Raw genomic sequence first — 13,957 nt, 5'->3', positions numbered from 1 at the left:
GCTTCAACTAGTGTTATTCTGGATCTGTATAAGGTACAACAAACCAAACTATCGGCTTTTACCCTTAGCAGAGAAGCACGAACATAAATGTTATCCACTCAGGTTAACAGCTGTTAACCCTTTCTGTTCACATGTACAAGTATACACTGAACCCTTTCTGCCAACTGAACTTGAGACAAGAAAGCCAGTCACACATAAGTAGCCTTTTATTGTTTTTATTGATTAACTGGATTTTAAATATGGCATTAAAATGTTTAAAACTTTATTAAAAGCCAATGTTCAAAAAAGACAAACAGGTTTTACATTATGGTGACAGTCTGACCTTAAACTTGGTCTTTTCTACAAAAAGTTAGACAAACAAACATAAGATCAGTTCTGTGGATAGAGGTAAAAAGTTTCTGATCTAGTGTTAAATCCAAAGCTTGTTCCATACAACAATCCCTTTTAACTTTACTTTTTGTATCACTGATTTCACATTTTTGGTTTGCTGAGACAGTCAAACAAATGAAGTTTCAGAAGTCATGGAGCAACATTTTCTTTTCTTCCCCCTCCAAAAATCTTATAAATCAAATCAGAATGCATGATTATTACCAGTACAAGTCTGAACTAGCAGAATCCTACCCTTCAATTTATGCAAGCCTGCTGCTACTGTTATTTCAAGAAATCTTTGCACCACGGAAGTCACCATATGTAACCTCACCATTATTTTTGCCTATACTCTGTGTTTCCCCATGTAAGTGGCTTTAACTGTCTGAGAGGACATTATATTACACTTGCCATTTACAAGCCAGATGTTCAAAAGGTTAGGTTTAACTGGCATACACAAACCAGATATTTGTACCTGAAAAATAAAAAAGAAGTATTTGTATGTTCTATTAAAAGTAACTGTGCATGTAAAGTAGACCTATATTTTGCATACAGTTGCAACCTTGTGGGGCAGGAGGGGAGGAAATAAACTAAAACTTGGCACACATCCCTCCCTACTCATATTTAAAATCATTACCTCCCCACCCAAAATTAACCAGCATTTCCAAGTGTTACTTAGCCATCTCTCTAAGCAACTGGGTTGTTTTGGGAGGAGATGCAAGAACTGCAGTCAACTAGTGGATGCTGGAGAGTTGCTACATCCCTAATGAAGATACACTGCTCCAGTCCTTGCAGAAAGTTATTGCAATTTTTCACATGTTATTACACTAAAGTGTTACAACAAAGTTTACATGCGAAAAATGGAACAAAAAACACCCACAGGAAATTAGCCTGTAGGTAGAAAAAGGACATCTCATGATTTAGCATTTTGTCATGGGCCCACCAACACCTGTACAGTACCAGCAACCCTGGGAGTAGGAACATCTCCCCCAACACTCATGCGATTATCTTTTGAGGGCAGAAAAGGTGCCACAGTGCAGCAGGTATTGCTTTAAACAGGTCATTTTTGTTAGCCTTTTCTCTGTCTTTTTTATTCTAATAATATTCATAATAAACCACTGTAGCCAAAGTTTTCAGAAGTGACTGATGACTCTGGGTCCTTCAGTTCTCAGGCCCAATTTTAAAGTAGACTGAATTTCTGAAAATATGGAGCACTTCTCAGAAACATCAGCTCCCTATAAAAAAGGTGATTCATTGAAATGTTCCCCCCACTCCAACCCATGGCATCCTTAAGTCACTTTTGAAAATCCCAGTTTGAATTCAAATGATGATTCTGACAATGAAAGGATTAGGGAAGTGGAAGAAAAGATGACGACTCCTCCAACTGATTCATCCATACATCATAACTACATCAAAAACTCATATACAAACCACATTTAAAAAAAAAGATTAAGTATCAAACATACAGGACAAATATCAGGACTAGAAGTGGCTCAGCTGTTTCTCCAGAATCTTAATCAATCTCTAAACATTTTTACCGGAATGAAAAAACAGAAAGAGATTTGAAGTGTCCTTACAGGACAATGTTATGATTCTAAGACAATGAACTGGGACAGCTAAATATCCTCCTGCAAAACTAATACAGAGAATCTGAAGCTCAAATTGCAAAGGAAACATTTCAGCTAACAAAAGAAAATAATACTGAGATTGTCTAAAGCACGACTAAGGATGGGGAAAGGAAGTCCTTCTGGAGCACATTGAAAAGTCAGGCCTGTCTGTCTGTGCCACACAAATAAGTAGCATTTAACAATGTTTTAAGCATGTTATAAAATTGATGAAGGAACTTTGGCAGATGGACTTAATCCACGTTCCACATGCTGCAACAGTGTACAGTGGGCTTGCTTGTTCTTGAGGTATTTCAGAACAGCTGTGAAGGATAGTGACACTTCTGAACTATTCTTCAAAGCTGCAGTCCCATTCCAGCCCAAAGGGGAAGCAGGTCACATGCATGTGTACACCAAACAAGGTCCAACTGTTTTGCATTATCCTTATTTCCCTCCAAACCCACTGCACTCAGGTTCCAGAGTCCTGGAAGGATATATCCAATCTGTCAATGGGCCCAATTCAGTACACACTAGTTAGCAGACATGATTCCAGTCATTCCCCACTAGTTACGCTTATCCCTAACCAGAACTACCTGGCCTTTACATGATGTGGCCAGGTCAGACTATAAGTCTCATATTAACACTGATTTGAAAATTCTTGAACTATACTGAAAAACATCCTTACATAACGATCCAGAATCCTTGTTCTGCTACCTTTTACTACAGAAGTTTCACAGAAAACCAACCAACAAACAGGTTCTGGCCTTTCCTTATTAGTAGTGGGACATTTCACATGTTGGCATCATCTGTTAGTTTCCACTGGACTAGAAGACCCATTACCAGTAGGACTTCTACAGATCCAGGCAAGAAGCTCCCTGTTAGTACATCTCCTATATCTGCTTCTGAGGGTTGATACCCAAAGTTCATCTTGGTTCCAGAAACAGTAATTTTTTCTTTGTGTACAGGTTTAACTGTAGTTAGTTACACAAAGAATGGCAGCTTTTCCTTATATCTGGTCATTCAGTTCCTCCTCCACAAAGAAAATTAGAAGTTGCCTAACACAGTTAGACAAAACGAAGACCAAAGGGTCCAACTCCCCCTGCTCCATCAAAAGTCGGTGGTACTTAACACAGGCAACAGGTGGACACTAACATTTACTGACAGTACTACAGCATTTGACCATTTCTTTCCTCCAAAAATGAGGATGTGGTCAAAATAAGGAATTATGCAAATCCAAAAGGATTAAGAGGTCTTCTACCAGTTTCTCCTCCAAGAACAGGTCTTCCCTCACTTGCCCCTCCCTCCCTCCCTCCCTCCCCTTCAGCTCCATGTTCACAGATACCCTGCTAAAGGTCAAAGAATCTGCAAGGTGTGAAAACCTAATATTGACTCTTGTTGTTACCAACTCTTATGTTAGTGTCAGAGTTAGTGCTCTCCTTTTCAGCCTGCTATTACTAAAGCAGTAAGACAAGGTTCTTTCCCTCCCAAGTCACAAGGATCCTTCATTCTGGGATGCCATACGCATTTTTGGTAAATAGTTTTCTTCGGTCTCCCAGAAACTCAACTCAAATGTTTATTTTTGCTCATCATTTATTTAGATCATCCATGAAAAAGATGGATTTTGCTTTATAATCCATTCAGCATGAGGATTGACGTGGTACAAGTCCAAGAGGTATGTGTCTGGGTCCAAGCAATGTTCACCTGTTAGAACAAAACCACAATTTTTAGAAAGACTTCCATTTCTCAGTCCTAAAGTATTCCATTTTTCTGTGCCTGGTATTAGTCACATTTATTTCAATACATACAGCCATTTAGAACAAAATCTTGACATGAATCATAGTAAGAGCTACCCCCATTCTCCCTCTCTCTCTTTTTTTTTTTTAATATAAAATAATAGGCTTATTATGGCCTGAGCTTTTAGAAGAAAAGTTATTGTGTTCATGCAACTTCATTCGCATACATTTGGAACACAAATGCTCGCAGATTAAAGGGACACACACTTATAGAATCCTGATAGCGATGGGTTTTGCACAGATATTTTGTTGCTTGTTTATGCAGCACTCCTCGTACATCACCTGAGAATCTACGCATGAACATTTGTTTAACTGCTTTGTTTAGGGAGCAATCTACTGACAATAGGTAAAACCCCAGGCATAGATCCCATTATACTCTTATGGCTTTTCCAGTTCCCATATAGGAATGGCCTATCCCTGTGCAAAGAACTTTTATAATAAAATGTCTGTACCCATACTAAAGAAACTGTACTGCTTTAACTAACATAGCTGAAGAGGTTCAGTTTTAACAAGGCCTGAGCATGAACAGTCCCTGTATATGCAGGAGTGAGAGCAAGCTGTAGCTCCTGTAAGACTTTCTTTAATTAAAATCTCCTCCCCTGTAGTACCAATGATATCCAAGATTGTTAGAGACTGACAGATATATCATTTATTTGTAAATTGTGAAAGATGTATACATTTTATTAAAAGACCAATTCAGGAAGAGGAGGTAGATGAGACATTCTTCAAGCAGGTAACAAGAATATCTAAAATTAAGGCGTCAGAACTTGTGGTAGAGGTGATATCTTTTATTGACCAACTAGATTTTTGCAAGAAAAAAAATTCTTTATTTGCAAGTTTTCAGGTACAAGCACCCTTCTTCAGGATTAATTAAGAGAGTAGCTTATTGGGGGATTTTAACTTCTTCAATACCCAACGGAAAAAAATATTCCCAAACATAAGATGTCCACAAGTTCTTAATATGTGTAGAGGAAAAATTTATTTCAGAAAGCTGAGGAAACTAGCCAGGGCCCATCTATCATGGAACTTGTTCTGATCAATAAGGAAGAACTGGTTGCAAACAAAGGTGATCAGAACCTTGGGAGGAAGTGAACATTATTATACAGAAAACATGATTTTAAGGTAGGAAAGACATAAGGATACTAAAACTTCAAGAGGACAGATTTCAACTGCCTTGGAAATAATAGATAATTAAGGCGATAAAGCCAGTCCAGGAGGACTGAATGTTCTTAAAAGGACACAGAACTGGAATACTTTCTTACTGACCTTCCAACATGGGGGAAGATAAGAACCACCACAGGAAACCAAAGTCACTACAAAAGGAGCGTCTCAAAAATCAAGAGAGAAATATATAGACAATGGAAGGAATAGCAAGTCATTAAGGAAGCCTAGTAAGGAATGGCAAGATCAGGGAAAGTCAAATTTAGGAAATCAGAAGTGAAAGAAAGAGATAATTTACAAAGGGTGTAGGAGGGTATAAAAGCATGTCAGGAAAAAAAAAATAATCAGAGAAACTGGTTCTTCTGTTCACATCAAAAGGAGGTGAGGCAGAAGATATTCAAAGAGGATGCAAAGAAGGCAGAGTTACTGTATGATTACTTCTTTTGTGAAGACTGAGATACACTGCAACTAGACAGCCAACAAAAAAAAAATCAATACAAATAAAAGGAAGAGCTTGGGATCATGAGAGTGCAGAGTGTTACTGAAAAATTTGCATGAACCTGAATTGGTATAGCCTGACAACATTCACTGAGTGTGCTGAAGGAGCCAGCTGAAGACATCTCGGAGCCCCTGCAGTAACTGCCAAAACACAGATGACAGGATCAGTCCCAGGAATCTGGAGAAAGGCTGACATAGTACCCATCTTTAACCAGGGGAATTATAGACTGGTCATCTTGCTCTAATACCAGTGTAGTTGGAAGAAATTATAAATCAATTAATTTGTACATGCCTGGAGGAGAAAGGGGCGGTCACTAAATGGCAATAGTGATTTGTAAAGAAAGGATGCTAATCCCACTTTATTTCCTTTTCTTGTCAGAGAAGCTAGTTGGGTAGGTATGGAAAGTGCAGTAGATATTATACACCTTTGGGTTTGACTTCAGTAAGCTGGAGTAAGCTTGATTTTCATAAGTAAACTGGAGGAATATGAACTATGGTAGAGAGAATTACCATTAAGTGGATATATAATTGCTTGATTAACTGCAAGCAAAGAGTAAATATAAACAGATCAATATCCAGAGGCAGGAGGTTTCATACTAAGTCACAGGAGTCTGTTTTGGTCCAATCTGTTTAACATTGTTATTAGTTATCTGGATTCAGAAAAAAAAAGGAACCCAAAACTTACTGACCAGATTTGGATAACAGAACTGGGAAGGGTCGCAAACACGCTGGAGGAGAGGACCAAAATTCCAAAAAAATATGGCAGAAATGTAGTGCCATTGCAAAAGCAGCAGCTTGGGCTTTATTAACTAAAGTGCTGGGCACTTTATTAACTCAAGGTTGGTAAAATATCACTGTTTAACCCACAGCTGGAGTACAGCATACAGTTCCAGGCACAGCATTTTAAAAAAGATGTAGGGAAATGGCAGATGGATTCAGAGATGAGAAACAAAGATATAAGGGTTGAAAACAAGCCATATGAGGAAAGGCTGAGAAAACTCGATATGTCTAGTCTGAAAAAAAAAAAGTATATTACAAATAGACATGATCATTTCTGAACGTTTGAAAAGGCTGCCATATAGAAGAGAAAGAATGCCATTTCAACAGAGGGCAGGACAGCTGAACATAAAGCTCTGTATTTAAAACAGAAAAAGAGGTTTAATTAAGTCTTAGAAATCTTTTTTTTTTTTTTTTTTTTTAAATAACTGAAAGGACTTTCGGACAATGGAACAAGATTCCTAGGTACACTGTGGGCTTTCCTTCATTGAAGGTTTTCAAAAACAGGCTAAATAAGAATCTGTCTGGGGTAGCTTAGAAATAGCATATCCTTCCACCTGCAAGGAATTAAGCTAGGCTAACCTGCGGAACTAAAGGGTCCCATAAAGCGACAATAAAGCCCTGACCAAAGTAGAAGCAGTCATATTTCTTATGCAGCATAGACAAATATTCTAAAACACTTCTCTGGAAAATAAACTACTGCGGGGCCAGATTTTCCAGAGAGCTCCCATGGTTCCAGTTGCCCTTGTTCTCAGGGGGAGCTGATCCCAACCAGAAGTTGTGATTTCTTGAGAAAATCTGAGCCTTTTCTGTTCTTGTTCTGCCCATTCTATAAGTCTCAGCAACACAAAAACCCATGCATCATATAGACTACGGACAGGCATTCAAAAATCCAGGGCCTGAATTGATTCAATCTTTGCATGCTAATCTAACCTGCCTAGACTGAATCAATTTGCAAGTGAATAGATATTCCCCTCTCGACTCAGGAAATGCAGGCACACGCCTGCAGTGTTCAAGGAGAAAGCACAGAGGGCGCTAGAGCAGCCCTGGGCTGCAGGCAAGCTGTGCTGGGGCGCGGGGAGGGGAGCCAGCCTCACCAGTAGTCTGGAGTGAATTGGCTAGGGTCTGTGCCTGTCTCACTGGCACAGACCTCAGCCGGGGTCCGTCTGGTGCTCCCCCCTTGCTGCTGCAGCAACAGGGGTGGGGGCATGGCCAGACACTGGCTGGCATGGCCCCCTGAGGCAAAAGGGGGCAGGAAGGAAGTTTATTACCACCTTCATTCCCGGGGCACCACAGCGAGTGTATGCCAGCCTTGACCACCACCTCCACCGATCGCTCCCTGTCCAGGGCAAGTGGTGGAATAATCCCCCTCCCTGCCCCCCTTGCCAGACACAGGATGGAGGAGGAATAACCCCCCTCCCTGCCCTCATGGCCTAAGGGGGCCATGCCAGCCAGCCTGTGGCCACATCCCCACCTCTGCGACTGGAACGGCAAGGGGGGGAAGGACCCTGAGGTGGGCAGCAGCTCCTATCATGATTTCCCGGGAGTGCCAGCCTTTTCCCAGTGAAGGTGCTACACTGCTGCAGACTGGCTGGTGAGAGCAGCGGCAGTGCTAGGGAGAGTTTGGGGAGCTATGGCCACCTCTCTGAACCCCAGTGCCACCACTCATGCCACACAGCCTGTGGCAGTTCTGCCCAGTCCACCCCCGCTTGCAGGGCAGCCCCCCTCACCACTCCTGGAAAACCATGACAGGGGCTGTTGCCCCCATCAGGGTCTCAACCCCCTCGCCACTCCAGCGCCAGGAGCAGGGGCACAGCCAGAGGCTATCCAGCTTGGCTTCCTTAGGTGACAGGGGCACAGAGGGGAGTTATTTTCCTCCTCCCTCTGACATCTGGCAAAGGAGGCAGGGAAGGGGCTTACTCTTCCACTCGCCCCATGCAGGGAGCAATCGGTGGAGGCTGACAGACCCCAGCTACAATCCCCTAGAGGTGGAGGGGGGACTAAATCTCCTTCCTGCCCCCTTCACCTCAGGGGGCCATACTGGCTGGCACCTGGCCATGTCCCCACCCCCGCAGCAGCGAAGGGGGAGTGCCAGGTGGTCCGCAGCTCAGGTCCATGCCAGTGGGATAGGGAGTGGGGAATTAAAACCCCTCCCTGGTCAGTTCACTTGAGGCTACTGCTGGGGCTGGCCATGCCCCCGCTACTGAAGCGGTGAGTAGAGAAATGCCTGGCAGGTCCGTACTGGCGGCACAGGGGAGGGAGGGAACAAATCTCTTTCCTGCCCCTCTCGCCTTAGGGGGGCCAGCATCTGACCACGCCACTGCCCCCATCCCCCCATATTCCACCTAGGGAGCAGAGGAGCAGGGCCAGTCCTGCCCCACTGAAGCAGAGAGCACAACCCTGCCCAGGGGTACAGATCATGCTGGCATAATGGGGGACTCTGGTTTAACTTAAACCAGGAAAGTGTCTGGGACAGAGGTTCCATAAACCAATTTGATCTCAGTTACATCTGATAGTACATTCAACCAAGTTCTCTCAAACCGGTTTCAGCCATTTTACACTGGTTTATGTGCACTGAACTTACGTTCCTTACAGGTTTAAACCAGCTTCTGCTCACTTAAACCTGGTTCTGCGTAATTTTTCTCCCTAGACATAGAGGACACAGAAGTCCTGAAACAGCCCCTGGATACTTTGGTGATTCATCCTCAACAAGTAAGACTACCACCTTGATCACAATGACCCTTCCCCCTCCCACAACATCCTGCCTTCTGCCCTTTCCCTTAATTCCCCTCTAATGATAATTATGCTCTCACACCAAAATCCACCAACATTTAGTTAGCTAGCATTAAGTCCCACGTACCTATATTGCCGCCAACTTCACAGAGGAGCAAATTCATAGATTCAACAGAACCGTTACTGCAAGAGACAAAGAAGAAACAGAACTGTAACTGGACTTTCTGCCTGGTAAACAGGATGTTCATATCACACATGGCTCCGAGGAAACAGCTCATGGTTCAAAGGCCAGCCAAGGTAAAGAAAGCCCCAGGTGACATAGGGCACTAAACTCTGCTGCTGCTTCTACAGTGTAACTGTTGGAGAGGTCACTGGAGAATCAGCAGGAAGGGAAGACAGACATTCTTGGCCACTATAGAGATCTGCACAAAACTCTGACAAAAGACTGAAGTCTCAGGAGAGAAATAAAGAGCAAAACAGTAAAATTAAATAAATAAAATGTCTATTGGCAGTGATCATCTAAGATGAACTGCCCAATCAGGGAAAGATCATCTGCGTAAGGAAAACTGCAGAAGCCTATAGCAGGAATGGCAGCCATTTGATAGTACAAGAGTAGTTTTGCTTTCTAAGCCACACTAATGGATCCAGCTGAACCTGGACATGTGCTGTGTGAGGGAGGACAGGGCATGTGAAATCTTCTCAACACACATCTTGGAAATACTGTCACACATGTACTTATTTGGATTAGCACTGGAGGGGATATTCTGGCCATTAACAGACTATTCCCTCCTAGATTGCTACAATCTTCAACAGGAAAACTGAGAAAGTATCTGGAGGGCTATCCCTCCACCCAAACAGTCCTTTTGACATGGAAGTTCCCTTACAGCCTGTGCAATGATGCAGTTATTCAGCATTTGTGTCCACCATATGGATACAAAACACCCCAACTCTAAAAGTTTAAACAACAGTCTAAAAGGCAGAGCTGACTGCCAGTCACCATGTAGATCTCTGCCCCACACCAGCTTTTATCAAACTAAGGAGACAGGAAAAAAAAAAGCCATGTGAGACCTGCACTACTTCATGTCTATTTAACTGAGAAGGTGCTTATTACCATTTGAGCAGGTGTACCGTATTGACGATATTCCAGTTGTTCTGAGAGAGGCGTTTCTGAAACTGCCTTAGAACATCAGCAGCCTTGGTTCCACTGTTCAGATGAACTTCCATTGAGTCCTTCAGGAAGAGGGAAGTCTGGACTTTCACAATTTTGGAAGGCTAAGAAATACAGGGGGAGGGAGAGAAACAAAAACAGGTTTAAAGACTATAATGCTGGCATCAATTAACTGCCCAGTGTTCTAACCAGAGGTGAAAAAATCACATGAAAGAACAAATTAGGTGTAATGTGCATGGGATTAATTCTGTAGCCCACCTCCCACGTACATTACGTGGAAATGGGAAAATGCACAGCTGTATTAAAGCAAACAGAAGTGATCAACACTGGCTTCCCTGTTCTAGCCAGGAGTGGATTTGTTGATTTTGGATAGTTTAGACTCCACGTGTCAGCGCCCTCTCGTGTTAAAAGTTAGTATAAGCATTAGAAGAACTACAACTGCTTCCATGCGGATTTTTTAAATGTTTTAAGACAGCAAATATAGGCAAATCTCAAATATTAATCATCTCCTACTACATAGTGCTTTTCCTGCTTACTTATACCTCTCTGCTCAATACTGAATAGCTCCCATTTCTGTAAAGCAGCAACTTTTTAACTGTACTGTACACTACTAGATTCATAACAAGTCATCCAGACATTTAATTCAATTATTTTGAGATTTCTGAATAGTAACTAGGGGAAGGAACATTTGCAGGCACTATGTTCAGTACACCATTTGTGAACTGTGACTCAGTTTCTCTAAAATAAAACCGTCCATTTGGTAACTTAAATGGAATGTGGATAAACTCAGTCAGCACAAACAGGAAAGGATGAGGCATGAAACCTACTGCAATTCATTATGATCTATGGGTGCATCCTGCAGATCAATGCATGGCCACACAGATGGTGTTCAGTGGGACTAACTGAAACCTGGTGGGACTCTTCTCATGACTGGGTGGTGGGAATAGAGAGCTATAAGTTGTATAGGAGAAACAGAGTAGGGAAAAAAGTTTGGGGAGATGCTCTCCATGTCAAAGAACAGTACACATCTTCCCTAAGCAAATTAGGGTCAGAGGGTGGTCAAGCAGAGTCTCTGTGGGTTAAAATCTAAGGGGCTCGGGGTGAAAGGGATCTGGTGGTGGGGGTCTCCTACAGGCTGCCGCACCAGGACGATGAACTAGACCAGGAATTTTCCAAGCAGCTCAAAGGGGCAATGAGATCTAGACATATGGTAGTCATGGGGGACCTTAACTACCCAGACATATGCTGGGAGGAGCAAATCGGCTAGATCTAACCGCTCTCACAGGTTCTTAACCTGTATTCAGGACCCCCACCTAACACAGGAGGTAAGGTGTCCCCACCGGGAGCAATGCCTTGCCCGACTTGGTGTTGGCCACAGGGGGTGACCTGGTGGGGGACCTGCAGATTCAAGGCAACTTAGGGGACAGCGATCACCAAATGATTAAATCACTATCCAGCAATTAAATTCACTATCCAGGAAGCCCCTTTGGCTAACCAGGGGCATCCAAGATACCTTAAGGGCAAAAAAGAGGTGTACAGGAAATGGAAGCAGAGGGTACCTAGGAAGGAGGAGTATACTTCTTTGGCCCGCACCTGCAGGGAGTCAGTCAGGAAGGCTGAGGCAACTCTACAACTCAGGCTAGCATCAGGGATCAAGGACAATAAAAAGACCTTCTTTAGGTACACTGGGAGCAAAAAGAGGGTGCGGGTAGCATAAGACCCATACAGGACAGGCTGTGCTTAGTGACAGACAGCAGTGACAAAGCAGAGCTCTTCAATGAGTTTTTTGCCTCCGTCTTCTTAAATGGGAATCTAGATGAACCCTCAACATACATCACAGACACCAACAAACAGAACATCAGCCAACCAACAGTCAGTGCCGATACAGTAAAAAGACACTTGGAGGGACTAGGCATATTCAGATCACCAGGACTGGAGGGACTCCACCCACAGGTAATGAAGGAATTAGCAAGGGTCATAGCTGATCCACTGGCAAGGATATAGGAGCACTCATGGTGCTCGGGTCAGGTTCCGGAGGATTGGAAGAGGACTAACATCGTCCCAATCTTTAAGAAGGGGAGGAAGGAGGACCCGAGCAGCTATAGACCAGTCAGCCTTACCTCTATCCCTGGGAAAATCCTAGAAAAAAATTATCAAGAACATCTGTGGGAGCCTGCTGGCTAATGTGATGCAGAGGAGTAACCAACATGTTTTTTTAGCAGGCAGGTCCTGCCTGACTAACCTAGTTTCCTTTTATGACAAGGCCACCAATTGTCTAGATGCAGAAGTCGAGGTGGATGTTATCTATCTGGGCTTCAAGAAGGCCTTTGACAAGGTATCCCATACCATCCTTATAAATAAACTAAGGGGATTTGCCTTGGATGATTACATGATAGACTGGGTAGCAAATTGGCTCAAGGGTCGCACTCAGAGGGTGGTAGTGGACAGGTTGGCGTCAACCTGGAAAGATGTGGGTAGTGGAGTCCTTCAGGGCTCAGTTCTGGGGCCAGTGCTGTTCAACATCTTCATCCATGATCTGGATGAGGGGGTGGGAAGCACGCTGACCAAATTCATGGACCATACAAAATTATGGGGTGCAGCCAACACTCTGAAGAGAAGGAACCATATCCAGGCTGACCTAGATAGGCTGGGGAAGTGAGCAGAGAGCAACAGGATGCAATTCAATAAGGACAAGTGCAAGGTGCTGCATCTAGGGTGGAAGAACTGTCATCATACCTACAGGCTGGGGGGCAACCTTCTCAGCTCCATGGAGGCAGAAAAGATCTTAGAGTCACTGTTGACTCCAGGATGAACAGGAGTTGCCAATATGATGAAGCAGTTGGCAGAGCCAATTGCACCTTGTCATGCATCTGTAGGTACTTCATAAACGGGTCCAGGGAAGTGGTTCTCCCTCTCTATATGGCACTGGTCAGACTGCAGCTGGAGTACTGTGTCCAGTTCTGGATGCAGCAGTTCAAGTGGGATGCAGACAACTTGGAGAGAGTCCAAGGAAGAGCAACTTGCCTGATTAGAGGCCTGCAGGGAAGGCCCTACAAGGAAAGGCTAAGGGACCTTAACCTCTTCAGTCTCTCCAAGAGAAGGCTGAGAGGGGACCTTGTGGTGGTGTACAAATTCATAAAGGGGAGAGCAACATGAAGTAGGCAATGATCTGTTCACCAGGGCACCCCCTGGAATGACAAGGAACAATGGCCATAAGCTACTAGAGGGAAGGTTTAGGCTGGGCATTAGGAGAAAGTTCTTCATGGCTGGGGTTACCAGAATCTGGAATAGGCTCCCAAGGGAGGTGGTACTCATCCCATCTTTGGGGGTCTTCAAGAGGAGACTGGACAGGCACCTGGCTGGGATCACATGACCCCATGCTAGGGGCGGGGGGGGTCAGACTAGATGGCCCACTGAGGTCCTCTCCGACTCTATGAATCTATGATCCTGAGGAAAGGAAGGAAGAAGAGCAGCAGAGTACAAACCCTGGACTTCAGAAAAAACTACTTTGATTCTCTCAGGGAATTCATGGGTAGGCTCCCACTGGAGGCCAGTCTGAGGGGGAGAGGAGTCCAGGACAGCTGGCTGTACTTTAAAGAAGCCTTACTGAGGGTACAGGAACAAACCATCTCAACACACAGGAAGACTAGCAAGTATGGCAGAAGACCAGCTTGGCTCAGCAGGGAACTCTTCAGGAAGCTAAACTGCAAAAAGGAAATTGATTAGAGGAAACCAACTAGGAAGGTGGACAAACAACTAGGAAGGTGCATAAGAGTATTGCTCAGGCATGCAGGGATAAAGTCAGGAAGGCCAAAGTGCAATCTGAGTTGCAGCTAGCAAGGGATTTGAAGGGTAAC

At 43.8% G+C, this 13,957-nt stretch overlaps 1 protein-coding gene across 2 annotated transcripts in view; it reads right to left on the bottom strand.

Moving 5' to 3' along the window:
- Window positions 1-201: 201 nt before the first annotated feature.
- The window catches only part of ARHGAP40 (Rho GTPase activating protein 40), a 51,168-nt gene continuing 37,412 nt past the window's right edge, over window positions 202-13,957 (bottom strand). For both annotated transcript variants that reach the window (XM_019539674.1, XM_019539673.1), the window contains exons 13-15: window positions 10,044-10,204; window positions 9,060-9,115; window positions 202-3,671 (exon numbers count right to left, since the gene is read on the bottom strand). In XM_019539674.1, coding sequence (XP_019395219.1) covers window positions 3,565-3,671; window positions 9,060-9,115; window positions 10,044-10,204 — 324 coding nt within the window. In that variant the 3' untranslated portion in view covers window positions 202-3,564. The remainder of the gene's footprint in view (window positions 3,672-9,059; window positions 9,116-10,043; window positions 10,205-13,957) is intronic.

This window comes from Crocodylus porosus, unplaced genomic scaffold (assembly GCF_001723895.1).
Source record: "Crocodylus porosus isolate Cpor-Errol unplaced genomic scaffold, CroPor_comp1, whole genome shotgun sequence".
NCBI classification, from domain to species: domain Eukaryota; kingdom Metazoa; phylum Chordata; order Crocodylia; family Crocodylidae; genus Crocodylus; species Crocodylus porosus.
The sequence above is the reverse complement of the archived record's forward strand: the minus strand, read 5'-3'. Positions and strand labels throughout refer to the sequence as shown.